At 39.9% G+C, this 12,114-nt stretch overlaps 1 protein-coding gene across 6 annotated transcripts in view; it reads right to left on the bottom strand.

The window, feature by feature from the left end:
- NFATC1 (nuclear factor of activated T cells 1) overlaps positions 1–12,114 on the bottom strand; it is a 120,279-nt gene that overhangs the window by 12,597 nt on the left and 95,568 nt on the right. The window contains exon 10 of one of the 6 annotated variants that reach the window (XM_040547386.1): positions 7,447–7,457. The exons of the other annotated variants lie outside the window; for them this stretch is intronic. Within the exon in view, the coding sequence (XP_040403320.1) occupies positions 7,455–7,457 (3 nt within the window). The 3' untranslated portion in view covers positions 7,447–7,454. Of the gene's footprint in view, positions 1–7,446; positions 7,458–12,114 lie in introns of those variants that run through there. 6 annotated transcript variants of the gene reach the window in all.

Below are 12,114 nucleotides of genomic sequence, written 5' to 3' on the forward strand. Positions count from 1 at the left end.
AGGAAGGGGTTTCTCCACATGCAGGAGAACTGACAGAGTAGCTTTAGAAAAAAAATAACCTGGGGTTTCAGTAGGAAAATGGGGAGCAAGAGAGGATCCAAAATCCCTCTGATTTATTGATTTCAGAGTTTAAAAAAAGCCAAATAAGACTGAATTTCTGTATCGATTATACAATTATTAATCTTTTTAGAAGCTCTTCCAACACTGCACATAATGAGCAATTCATCAAAGCATATTAGGTGCCACAGAAGTTGCATTCAATATAAAGGGGTCATTAAGTTTCTTGTAATTGCACATTACTGAAGCTGTTGTTAGTTCTAAATCAAATCAATGGGATGTGCATGTATGCTCTTTAATTGACTGCGTGTAATAATAGCGTGGCCACTAGTGATCATCTGGAATCCTCCAAAATGAGCCACTTTGCGCTACCGCTTAAAAAAAACACCACCAACAACAAAAAACAGAACAGCTCATGTGCAGCTAGGCATATCAAATAAAGCAAAGAAATAATAAGGGTGGAAGAACGAAGCACCTCGGGGTCATGCATGAGCATTTGCTGAGCACCCTTTTCTTTCCGCAGCAGAGAACAGACAAGACAGTCAGCTCTGCTTCCTCTGAATCAGCCCCAAATCTGATGGACATCAGTAAGTGGGGAGTAGCATCGGGCCTCAACACTGGGAATGTCCTGGAGACAGGTTAAAAGATATAATGTGTTTATCTGACTAAGGAGGGTTTGGTTGTTGTGTTTTGTTTGTTTTTGTTTTTTTGTTTTTTGAACTGGACTCTACTTGCCCTAATATTGCCATCACAACACCTCTTCCTTTATAACCCTTTTCATCAGCAAACCTCAAAATGCATGCAGAACAGAAAAGATCAATGCCAAGGTGAAAAGATCAACATCAAGATCATTATTTTTACCTTTTAGCAAAGAGGCCACCAATGCAGAGACAACGCTGGCATGCCACTGTTTATATAATCTATGATGTGCCTATGTGCTGCTTTGGGGGGCAATGGGAAATGCCTTGAAACCAGATTGGGTCACATTCCCACCTAGCTGTGGCAAAGGCTGAGCTTTGTTTTTAACCCCTAGCTCACAGGGCTTTTGCTCAGGAAGATAAAATTATGGCTGCGAGATGATCACTGAGCAGACACAAACTGCTTGATGGAAGAGGAAGGCTGGGTGGAGCTGATGTAATTTTTAAGACAAAGACATGTTTGAGAGCTAGCCTGGGGGAAATCTCAGGTGAAGAACACAGCTGCTTCTCCTCAGGGGTGGGCACAGAAGTAAGGGTCAGCTCTGTGAATCTGCCGGCGTGGCTACGAACAGGCTGCTTAAAGAAATGAAGCAGGCAAATCGCCATGTGATAAATTTGTTTGTGGCCTTATGATCTGGCACCACCTAACATGAGCTGTACATAATGCCACAGGTTTTTTATTTAACCATTGAGCATCTGTTGCTGAAGAAAGCTACAGCTCAAAAGGAACACCCATCCTTTCCTGTCGTGCTCCCTGGAGAAGAGCATTGGTGGTGTTTAATGCTACTCTTGCACCAGTTTTACACCTCACTGGTAAACTCTAAGGTGAAGATCTTTTCTTGATAAATTCCCACCATTTTCCAGTTTGACTGGGAGGGTTTGACCCAAAGTTGATTTAGTGGAGCTGCAGTCGAAACCCCTCAATGAAAGTGGGGCCTGGGGCAGCCCCAGACAGTTCTAAGCCACAGTGGGGAAACCACCAGCTGGTGTTATTAGGTGTTCTCCTCAGCACACGAGATGTAGCTCTGAAAGTACCACAACCAGGCAGCTGCTGGACTCCCATACTCCTGGATGCTAAAACCACCTATAGCAAGTGGCTCAAATTAGAGCAGCTGGAAGAATACTCCTATTTGCACATGCTCCCAATGTGACAGAGCTGCAAACATGGCAAAATATCTCTTCCTCTCCTCCCCTCTCTCCACATGCTGCAGACTGGCTCCTTAGACTGGACTGACAGAGCAACATCAGCAGAAAAAGCACCAGACATGGCTGCAAAGTACAGTAAAACTGCAGATAGGTTCCCAGGGAAGAAGAAACTTTGCCCTTTGCAACTTACGCTTGATACAAAAAAGCGTGCAGACCTCAGTGCTCTCCACTAGAGAGGAAATTTGTTCTGCCCCAAGAATGAAGTGCACAAAACCCATGGCCCAGGGACTGGCGCTGCCTAAGTGGGAGAAAGGCACCTAAGAAAGGTATGTTGAGAGCTCTCACTTCACTCTTGAGCACTTGTAAGGACATCAAGTTTTATTTGACATGCTTGTATTGCATTTTCTGAACAACCCACTTGCAATGCGTGATGGACTTCTTTTCTGCCTCTTTTTGAGTACTTGGACTCTAAAAACCTTGCTTCTTGATAGCTGGGAGGTGACAGCACTCCACAGGCCAGGGCTGCGATCTGGCAGCACATCAGAACTCAGCAGGAGTTGGCCTGCACTTTGAGAGGTGCTCCAGGCAACAATATGAGCAGATGAGCTTTAATTTAAGAGTAGCTTAAAAATTGATTAATGCTACAATGGAGAAAGCTAGCTGCTTACATCAGAATGTTAATTCCGTTCAGGTGAAAGACCAGGAGCTGAATGCATGGAGCCTCTGCAAGGCCCAGACAACTGACTACACATGGCTCAGACAGACAGGCTGCTCCCTGGGGGAGTTCAGCCACAACATGCGGACACCGAGACTTAGCTGTGGGCATGCAGATGTGTACAATTTGGCCTGAGTATTCAGACACAACCTGGTGACACGAGCCAGGAAGGTCCTGAGCATGCTCGTTTCTCACTGAAGTCTCTGGGAATGCAAACACTTCCGAGGTTGGTGCCCTAGGACAGTCAAGGACATTTCACCAATGAAGTGAAAGAAAAAAAAGTTAACTGCAGCAAAGGTTTTGATGAAAGGCTGCACGAGCTGATCATTGTTTGCTCCACACAACAGCCTTTCTAGCACACCACACCTTTTGTAAAACAGTTACATGAAACAAATTATTATCTCCAGTAGCTTCCGTCTACACACATTTCTGAATACTTTCATTCCAAACTGTTTCGAGTTAAAAGAATGGAATTTCCATTATAAAGAATGGAAACCTGGCATTTAATCGGATGGAAACCTCTGTTTCCATTTTACACAATAGGAAAAAAATATATAGAAAGAATATCCAACATTAACTGCTAAGTAGGGAGATAAAAGATAACTAGAGGCTTGCGACTGGGAGCACTCATATGCTGCATGCATTTACCTGCATTTGGACAAGCTTCTGAAGGGTGGGTCAGACCTGTATTTGCTGTTCTCATTCGAAACCACATAAACACCTAGTTAGGAACCGGATTTTGACAGATGAAAATTCTATTTTCTTAAAAACTCACAAAATAAATACGTTGATTTTTTTTTCTTTTTTTCCAAAGCATGGACGAAAGGCTCTTCTGGTCAAGACACAGAGCAAATATTTACAGGTGCTGGGGAGACACCATTTCCTCCCTTTAGGCTTCAACCTAGTGTCCTGCCACATAATTTTATCCATTCAATGATTTTTTTTTTCCAGCCATCTGCCAAGAGGAAATAACTTTGCTGTATTGGGAGTCTGGGAATCCTAGAAAACAATCTTAAATCCATAAAATAATTGAAGTGCAGTTTTACTGAGCTGTTCAGTTCGATTCTGATTTTTATTACAATGTCAACAAGAGTTTAATTTGTTTTAAAGTTTAGGTTCTTAAATCTGAGTGATATACGGTAGTTACAGCTTGCTGGCAACAGCTACTGTGGAAAAAAAAATGGAAAGTGCATATAAAGGCGGTTCTAAGTTTGACATTGTGAAAGCAGGGAGCAGTGCCAAGAGCAGCAAACAGCATGGCTTTCCCAATCCTGGCTGGCTTTAGGGACTGCTTGCTATTGACATCAGTCACTATGGGATACATTTCCCTGCTCTAACAAATCCAATCTGGAGACTGTAATTAAAAATGAAATGTCTCAAAGTGTAATTTCTTTCCCTAAAACATTTACAGATGTTAACTAGATTGCTAATGGTGTGAGATGTCTGTGGGCGGACATCTTCCTCTTTATCTGCTGTGTCAAAGAGGAAGATTTCTTTATTAAAACCAGTTCTAAAGGTAGCATCTTTTCCGTGTATGTCTTTACGTGTGGGGTGGTGATGGCAGTGCTGTCTTTTTTTCTAAACCACTTGCTGAACTGAAAGGTTTGGAGGTGTTTTTCATTTATTGTTTCTTCTTCTGTTTTTCTTTTGGAAGTAGTCTTCAGAGTTACCCTGACTGAAAAGTGAAGGTATTCAAGCATCTAGAAATGTCATCGCTTAGCAGTTAAGAAATATCCCATCTGAGCTTTACAATTATACTACTACTACTACCTACTACTAGTAATAATAATAGTAGTAGTGATGTAAGTTTTTTGCTCTAGTGACTTTCCATCGGTATCTTTGGCTGGCGCTCTTTCCTAAGTGCTGCTAAAAGCATTTATGGGAGCATGCTGGACGAAGGGGTAAACCGATCTGCTTTATGTGCACATGGGACGTGAGCAGGGAGAACACAGAAACAGCCAAGGTTTTAGAAATGTGAGTCCCTGGAGAGGCAAGAGAGGGTTCTCTGCTGGCGGAGGAGGGTGCTGGCAACAATGCTGGTGGGCACAGGACCGCCCACGTGCCAGCTCCACTTCTGCAGCACTAGCCAGGTGCAACACTGCTGCCGGCAAGCACCTCGTGAGCTGCACAGCCAGGTCGTGTACCAGCACCCTGCAGAAGGTGATGGCTAAAACATTCGTTTCTGGTACAGGCAGTCCAGACACGGTTGTCTGCATGGGCCTTCCCCCCACACCTCTTCGCCCTTTTTTTTTTTTTTTTTTTTGTAACTGGCTTTGATTGGAGCCAGAGCCTTGGGTAAATCAGAGGAATTTCTATATTTTTTCTGAGTGCTGTGAGCCCTTGCTGTTTTCCGGTACCTACTTCCTGCCATATCTAAAATAACAGCAGCTGCATGGGCCTGATAGAGAAGAGCTCCAGGGGACAAATTCTCACAAATGGGGTGGGAAAGAAGAAAAAAATAAAAAAAAGACAGTTATTGGGGAGCTGATAACACACACAGCCAGCATCAGATTCATTGTTAAGAGTCGATAGTACTGTAGGCTGTGGATGTTGTTGTCAGAACAAAACAAACCCTGTAAAACAGCCATGGGAATGATAAGTCTCCATGTCCACTGGGATAACAGAGGTAGCTTTACAGCACTTGTCCTATTGTATGGAGTATCGTGCCTCGATTAGCTAATGTCTCTGAGGGCCAGATAAGTAAGGATGAATGTCCTGCACTAGAAGCTTTCATGCTTTCTCTTTGTCATGGCTATCTATGTATAGTTGCAATAGAAAGCCTTGAACACATAAAGAAGGCCCTCACAGCAGAAAGAAACATTACAGAAAATGGAAAATTGTTGAAGTTAACCCATTTTCCATGGAGAACGCATGGTGCAGTGTTGTCGTTGTTTCATTATGGACTGCAACACAAATGAGTACAGCAAGTCAAGAGACCTCCGAAATAGCACAAATAGACCTGTGCTACAATGAACAGATGAAAACAGGACTCCTGGCCTCAGCAACACTGCAAAAGCTTGGGCAGAACTATTAAATTATTTGCCAGACATTGTTGTGAAACAACTGCTTAGTAACTAGTTACTCCAGGAGAGAAATTTCTTTTTCATACTGGTATAATGTGGGATACAAACACATGCGGTGGATTCACCCAAAATATACTTCTCTGCATTCAGTTTGTGAGAGCATAGTGCTCCTTGAGATCCCTTTGGCCTACACCATGTAACCAACACAAACATTGCTTTAAATATTAGCACACCCAAACAACCAGAGGAGCTCAGTGGGGGTTCTTTGAATCTCTGCAAGTCGGTCACATATGCTCCAGGTCTGCATAAACAATTCAAATTACTTCAATAAGCATTTCAAATTACTGTATGTATTGTTAACCTTTACATATTAATTTAACAAAATCTTTTATCTTCACTCTGGAAACTATAACTTGTGTCCACATCAACTTCGGGGCCCATAAATTTTCACCAAGTATTAGAGATTTTCATGAATATACATATATTTTTTTCTGCATAGGACTTCTTTAAGAGCATTAAGTGAAAGTTCTATTGACCGAAAATAGGGATCTGATCAAAAAAGCACAGAAGAATTCCTACTGAATTTAATGGGCTTTGCATCAAGTTCTTACTAAACACAGGCAGCTATGTGAAGCACATCTACAAAAACACAGTGAACAGGTCTGATGGGTTGGCAGGAAAGAATCAGTCACTGTATTGAAAATAAGCTATATTGCTGATTATCCCCTAACCATTATTTAAAATATTTTCATTTTGATGTACAAAAAGGCAAGTAGATCTGTTCTATTCATTTTTCATAAATTTTAAAGCATATACAGTTTCTCTGGTATCAGGAGACTTCTAACTCTCAGAAGACTACCACAGGGAGACAACATTTCTGTATTTACTGCAGTGTTTTGGTTTTAATGCATATGTGTGCTGGTACAGTTTGATCCCAGAACCCTAGCCTGTTCCTAAGTAATAGTGAAAAAACACACATAAGGTTTTAGTAGCATGTGTTTTTTCTTTTTGTAGTTCCTGTATCATGTCTCTAGGCCTCAAAATCCTTCATCCACTTGCTTAGGTTGAGTACACAGCTCAACTGCCAATTCTAATTTGTTCAAACAAGATGATGTTAAGCTACATGATTCTTCCTATCCCTGCAAGAGGCTCCTTAAAACACGAATCGTTCCTGGTTCATCTTCAGGTAATAATAACTGGAATTATACAAAGTGGCCAAGTTTAGACAGACTAAAGAACATTCTAGCCTAAACTCGTAAAACCTAAAGCATTTAAAAATATTTTTTTTGCAAAAAATAAATAAATCACTCAACAATACAAGAAAGGGAATTTGTATTTCTTTCTACCAAAGTAGAAGAAGTTAAAAAACACGATGTACCGCCTAATCCTGTTTTAAACACTTTTACAGCTATGCTATATTACAAATGCTTACGTGGTAGTATATTTATGGTAAACTTAAGGAATTTTGGAGTATGATTCATATAGACTATACTAGGTCAGATCACAGAAAGAGATAATCTGTTATCATTCTCAGCTTTTGTTCAAGAAAGGGCAACCACAGTAAAGGTCAGAGACAGACTCAAGAGCCGCATTACAATTATTTACTGACGTGACACTGGAAAGAACATCACATAGCTACATGTAACACAGCTTGGACTTTAGACACAGGAAAGAATAGTTCATTTTATGCCACTGATCACAGCCAATGATTAAAATATTTTGGAAAAGCCCTACTGTTTCTTATTCTGCAAACCACGTTTTCATTATTGGTATACCATGAAATTTATGAAGTCCATTCATACAAATCAATTTCCTTTACTGATTTCCACTGGCATGTGAGATACAGATACATAATACAAATACAAGTCTGTAAAGGAAGAGAAAAAGATATACAGAAATGTTTGCTTGTACTTAAAAGTGGAGTAATCTCAAGTGAGGATGTAGCTTGAAGAATTATCTCTACATTCATTCTTAAATAAAAGAGTTTAGGTTCTGAACACGTAGAAATCAGTGCAGATGCACTACATCACAATGAATCTATGCTTATTTACTGTAGTAGTCTCTGTCAAGAATAACTGAAAGTTCTCCCACTCTAAGATTTTCATTTTGCAGCAGCAATGTACAATCTAGACATCCTTTTCATGTTACAAGAAATAGTCATACATAGACATCTTAAGGAATTCTTGCAACCATTTTAGTGTGTTAAACTGTGGGGTTTTCTACCTATAGTGGTGCTTCCCCTCAATAAAAGGTTTTCATATGAAATTTAAATCTGTCTTTGGACAACTTTCTGAACACTGACATTTCAGAAAAGAGTTACAAGGAGGCAGTGGCCGAGATAGCTCAGGGGACCATGCACAACTGAAAGCACGACACAGCCACATTTGAAATCAGATGAATCTGCCAGCTCCTCCATGAAACAAGCTCTTAACTAACAGCACAGAAAGTATGTTGATTGCTGAAGAAAGCCAGATTTCATCATCAGGGAAACCACAGATTTAGCCCCTGAAACATCAGATATATGGCTGGCTGACATCTAACTGTCTGACTGAAGTTTTTAAGGTTACAACTCACACAATCTGACATAGGTAGTCCTATATCTGAAGTCCTACGACCTTCCTGATTAAAATACAAGAGACTAAGTTTCTGTTTCCAATTTCAAAAGCAGTTATTTTCTGAATATTCATAGAATCATAGAATCATTCAGGTTGGAAAAGACCTCTAAGATCACCTAGTCCAACCCTAATTTAACAACTAAAGAAATGGTTCATCCATTTGTAGTTTCCTTAAAAGAAAATCCTGCAGCCCTATCAAAAGTCTATTTACTTTTCATACTCAATTTTGTGTTGAGTGCTTGAATTCATAATATTCTTTAAAATAATAAACTCTACCCTCCTAGCTAATCTGTTATACAAGGGCAGGCCCTGTTGCAGCAAACTAGTGGGGAAAGAGGGTGCATTTTGCAGCAGCCAGATGGACAGAGACCTCAGGTACTAGATCTTAACAATCAACAAAACACTTCTGGATCAACAGTTGCATTTTGTTGCTTCTCTGGTTAAAAATGGTGATATTCCCCAAAGTGAAACTCAGTGCTAGAGAAGAGCTGAGAGAGGAGTTTTCTTTTTCAGTTGAGCAGATGATTTTATTTTTTTTAAGTATATGAGTGATTTTGGTCTGGAAACACTTACAAATTTTTGATGAGACACCATTCAGTCCAGGTGTTTTTCCCAAGTTAATATTAAATATAGCTTTGGAAACTTCAGCAGATGTTCATTTTTTTTTTCTAGTTACAACTCTTTTTTGTTTTTGCTACTACTTGGTTAACTAGCTGACTCTAATTGATTCTTTCATACTGTGATTCATAATGTGTTATGAATCTTCTGTTAATTTGTTACTCTCTTATTATTATTTCCCCTGATTTAACACATCCTGTTTTAGAACATCCATTGAAGACGATGGAAAAATTTTTCATGGCATTTGGATCACGTCCTGAATGTAATTTGAATGCCATCTTTCCAAAGTTGCAAAGTAAGGGGATTTCCTGTTTTATTCTTCAATCATATAACCTTGAAAACGAACCTTTCAAAATCCTTCTGTGCCTTATCAAAGGCCAATACTTCTACTCCTTCCTGCAATATTACTTTTTCTGCATAATTTCTATTGGGGAAGAGCCAATGAACAATCTCAGTTTTTCTCTTATTTTTAATGAATGCCCTGTTATATTGTAAGAGAAGTCTTAAACTGATACAAAAAATTCTCACTGAGTTCAGATGATGCGATTCCATTTACTCAAGTAGTACTCCCCCCCACCTTCTATTTCACCTTATTTCTGACTTTTTGGGGGCTCCCTACAGGAGCTCTCTCCATTCATTGGTAATGTTGAAGCCCTTTCCCTACTCCTTAGAAAATATGGCAATACAGCGTAGAAATAACTCCCAAGGAAATGCTGCCCCAGTGGAGATGGGCCACTGAAACCTCCCATCTCTATGCAGTGCAGTAATCTCACTGCAGATCAATATGGACAAACAGATTGGCTGTTCTAACTTGAGCAGTAACAGATACACACTCTCCTCAGCCAGATGAACAGGCAAGTTAATCTACTTTTAAAATGTACACATTTACCATTATTGTAGGATTATTAGTCCCCATTGCATAAATTTAGCAGGACCAAGGCAAAGGTGATTCATGTTTATCCTTGGGTACATCAATTAACGATTCATGAAAGCTCTTTTATTTAGGTTTCATTTAACCTTCCTGAAGCTAATGAGCACATTGCTTATTTCATCTTCTCCTTATATTTTTCTCTACAGGTAAACTATTTTGAGGCAAAATGGACTATTCTTTAGATATACTTTCCTGTGGCAGTCAAATCCTGGGCTAACTACTACTCATTTGTACTATTTCAGTTTTAGACAAACTCTTCTCTCTCACACCCACACTCACCTTTTCCCCTCTTCTTCCAAAATTCATCTTTTTTTTTTTTTTAATGGGGATGTTATATTTAACCTTTCTCTCATTTCTCTTTTTCTCAAGCCTTCTTTCATTCTAGTTACACCACCAGGTAGTTTCACAGTCATCCTCTAAGTCTGAAACTTTCAAAAGTGTGCTAACCGTGCTACAGCATGAGAAAGCTTCCATATTTTTAGTATGTTCCCCAAGTAGAGAAAAATTCTATACACACATTGCACATGTCACAAAAGGTCTCAGTCACCTAGCTGTGCTAAGTCCCTGTCCCAAAGCAGCCCCATGCAGAGCCCCCACCTTGACTGCGAGTCCTGGAGTCTCGTCGTACAGATCTGACTCGGCCAGCAAGCACGAACCTACTCAGTGATTTCACATCAGAAAACAAGCAATCAACAGAAGCAGCTGAGAGTTGCAGGGTTGCAGCTATTTCTGGATTTGTAAACTAGCTATTAAAATAATGCAAAAAGATGCTGTCACATTAGCATGTTTTCTGGTAAACCTTATTCCTCAATTTCAGCACTACTGGTTCTACTTTAGTATTTTACTTTACCATTACTTACTGTGAAATATTTGGGATACTGGATTGCAAAAATGTAAGTCTAAACCTTCTGCAAAGGAGACAGTCACCTTTACCTCCATAATTCTGGCTATATGCTGAATAGAGCAGAAATCAGCCCAGCTTGTCTGACAACAATGGAGCTTTGCAGGTTCATGCCAAGTGGTGATCTGACACAGTATGTCCAGGTTTTACTCTATGGTTTAAATAGACTGTAGCAGTTGTTTGTCTGGCCTGCAAAAGTGTAACCTGGGTTTCTGGAAACAGTGGGAGACCTCCTTGAGATTTTTTTGAAGCAGTTATTGCTGCCTTGTTCATCCAGTGATACAAAAAGCGTAGTCTTGCACTGCATCGCACTTTCTGCCCTGGAATCAGTTTTGCTTCTTTTTCCTTTATTGTGAGTTCTTTACCTAGTAATTAAGAGACTGGAGTGGTAGCAGTGATCTCTCCATTTCTGGTGATCCCTCTGGAGCCCACTTTATAAGAGACTCTGTGCAGTGCCTGGGTGAAGAACACCGAATCAGAGCTTAGACTTGCTAGAACTTTCTGCAAAGCCCGGTATTAGGTTGCATCAATTCTTGCAACTTCAGGAAGGCCTTTGATTAGCAGGACCCAAAGGAAAACTGTATAGTCTGTATTAACAGTATTAATAACTGTATTAACAGTTAATAAATTGGGGGAATTTCTCAAAAGAAACAAAGAAGCAAGATTGAAAAAAAAAATCAGGACCAGTTTCTCTGCTAACCTCTTTCTATATGACAATTTCACATATAGATGTTTTAGATTGAGATGCATATTTGAGCCTCCCAGTACCACTAACCCAAAGACATATGACTGTGGATAAGTTGTTAATGGCTAATGCAGACACAAGAAGGTGAAAGCCCTCAAGTGAACAACTGAATCCAAGTGCAGTCTGGAACATGGTGGAATACAAGAGTTGTCACAGCTAGGACTGGAAAAAAAAAAAGCCACCTAAGAGAGAAGAGATCACCTTTTTCAGTTCCTTCAATTTTCCAAAAGAATAGCCAGATAACAAATGTTCAGATGCCTGAAAATCATTCAGCAACAGTGACAACTGCAGCTCAGAGGCATGCAACAGAACGGAGCCAGATTTCAGAGCTGCAACAGGCATTTCTGTAAAGGAACTGAGCACAACTGAAGACCCACAGGATGGGCTTCTCCACTTAACCTCATGTTTCTAGGAAGTTTATCTCAACAGACACCTGCAGGATTTTCAAAGAATTCAGTCATGAGTAGAAGTGATTTACCATGACTCTCACCCACCACAACTTCAAATATGCAAAAGAACTAGTGTACTAAATCTTACATCTCATTACATATATTGGTGTGTGCATATTTGCACACACATATATATATACACACACAGTCATGTACTTTATGTGTTTATTGACTTGCATATATAGGATAGAAATGAAAGTTTAAATAACTACTTCG

The sequence above is a fragment of the Cygnus olor genome, chromosome 2 (genome assembly GCF_009769625.2).
Source record: "Cygnus olor isolate bCygOlo1 chromosome 2, bCygOlo1.pri.v2, whole genome shotgun sequence".
In the NCBI taxonomy this organism is placed as follows: Eukaryota; Metazoa; Chordata; class Aves; order Anseriformes; family Anatidae; genus Cygnus; species Cygnus olor.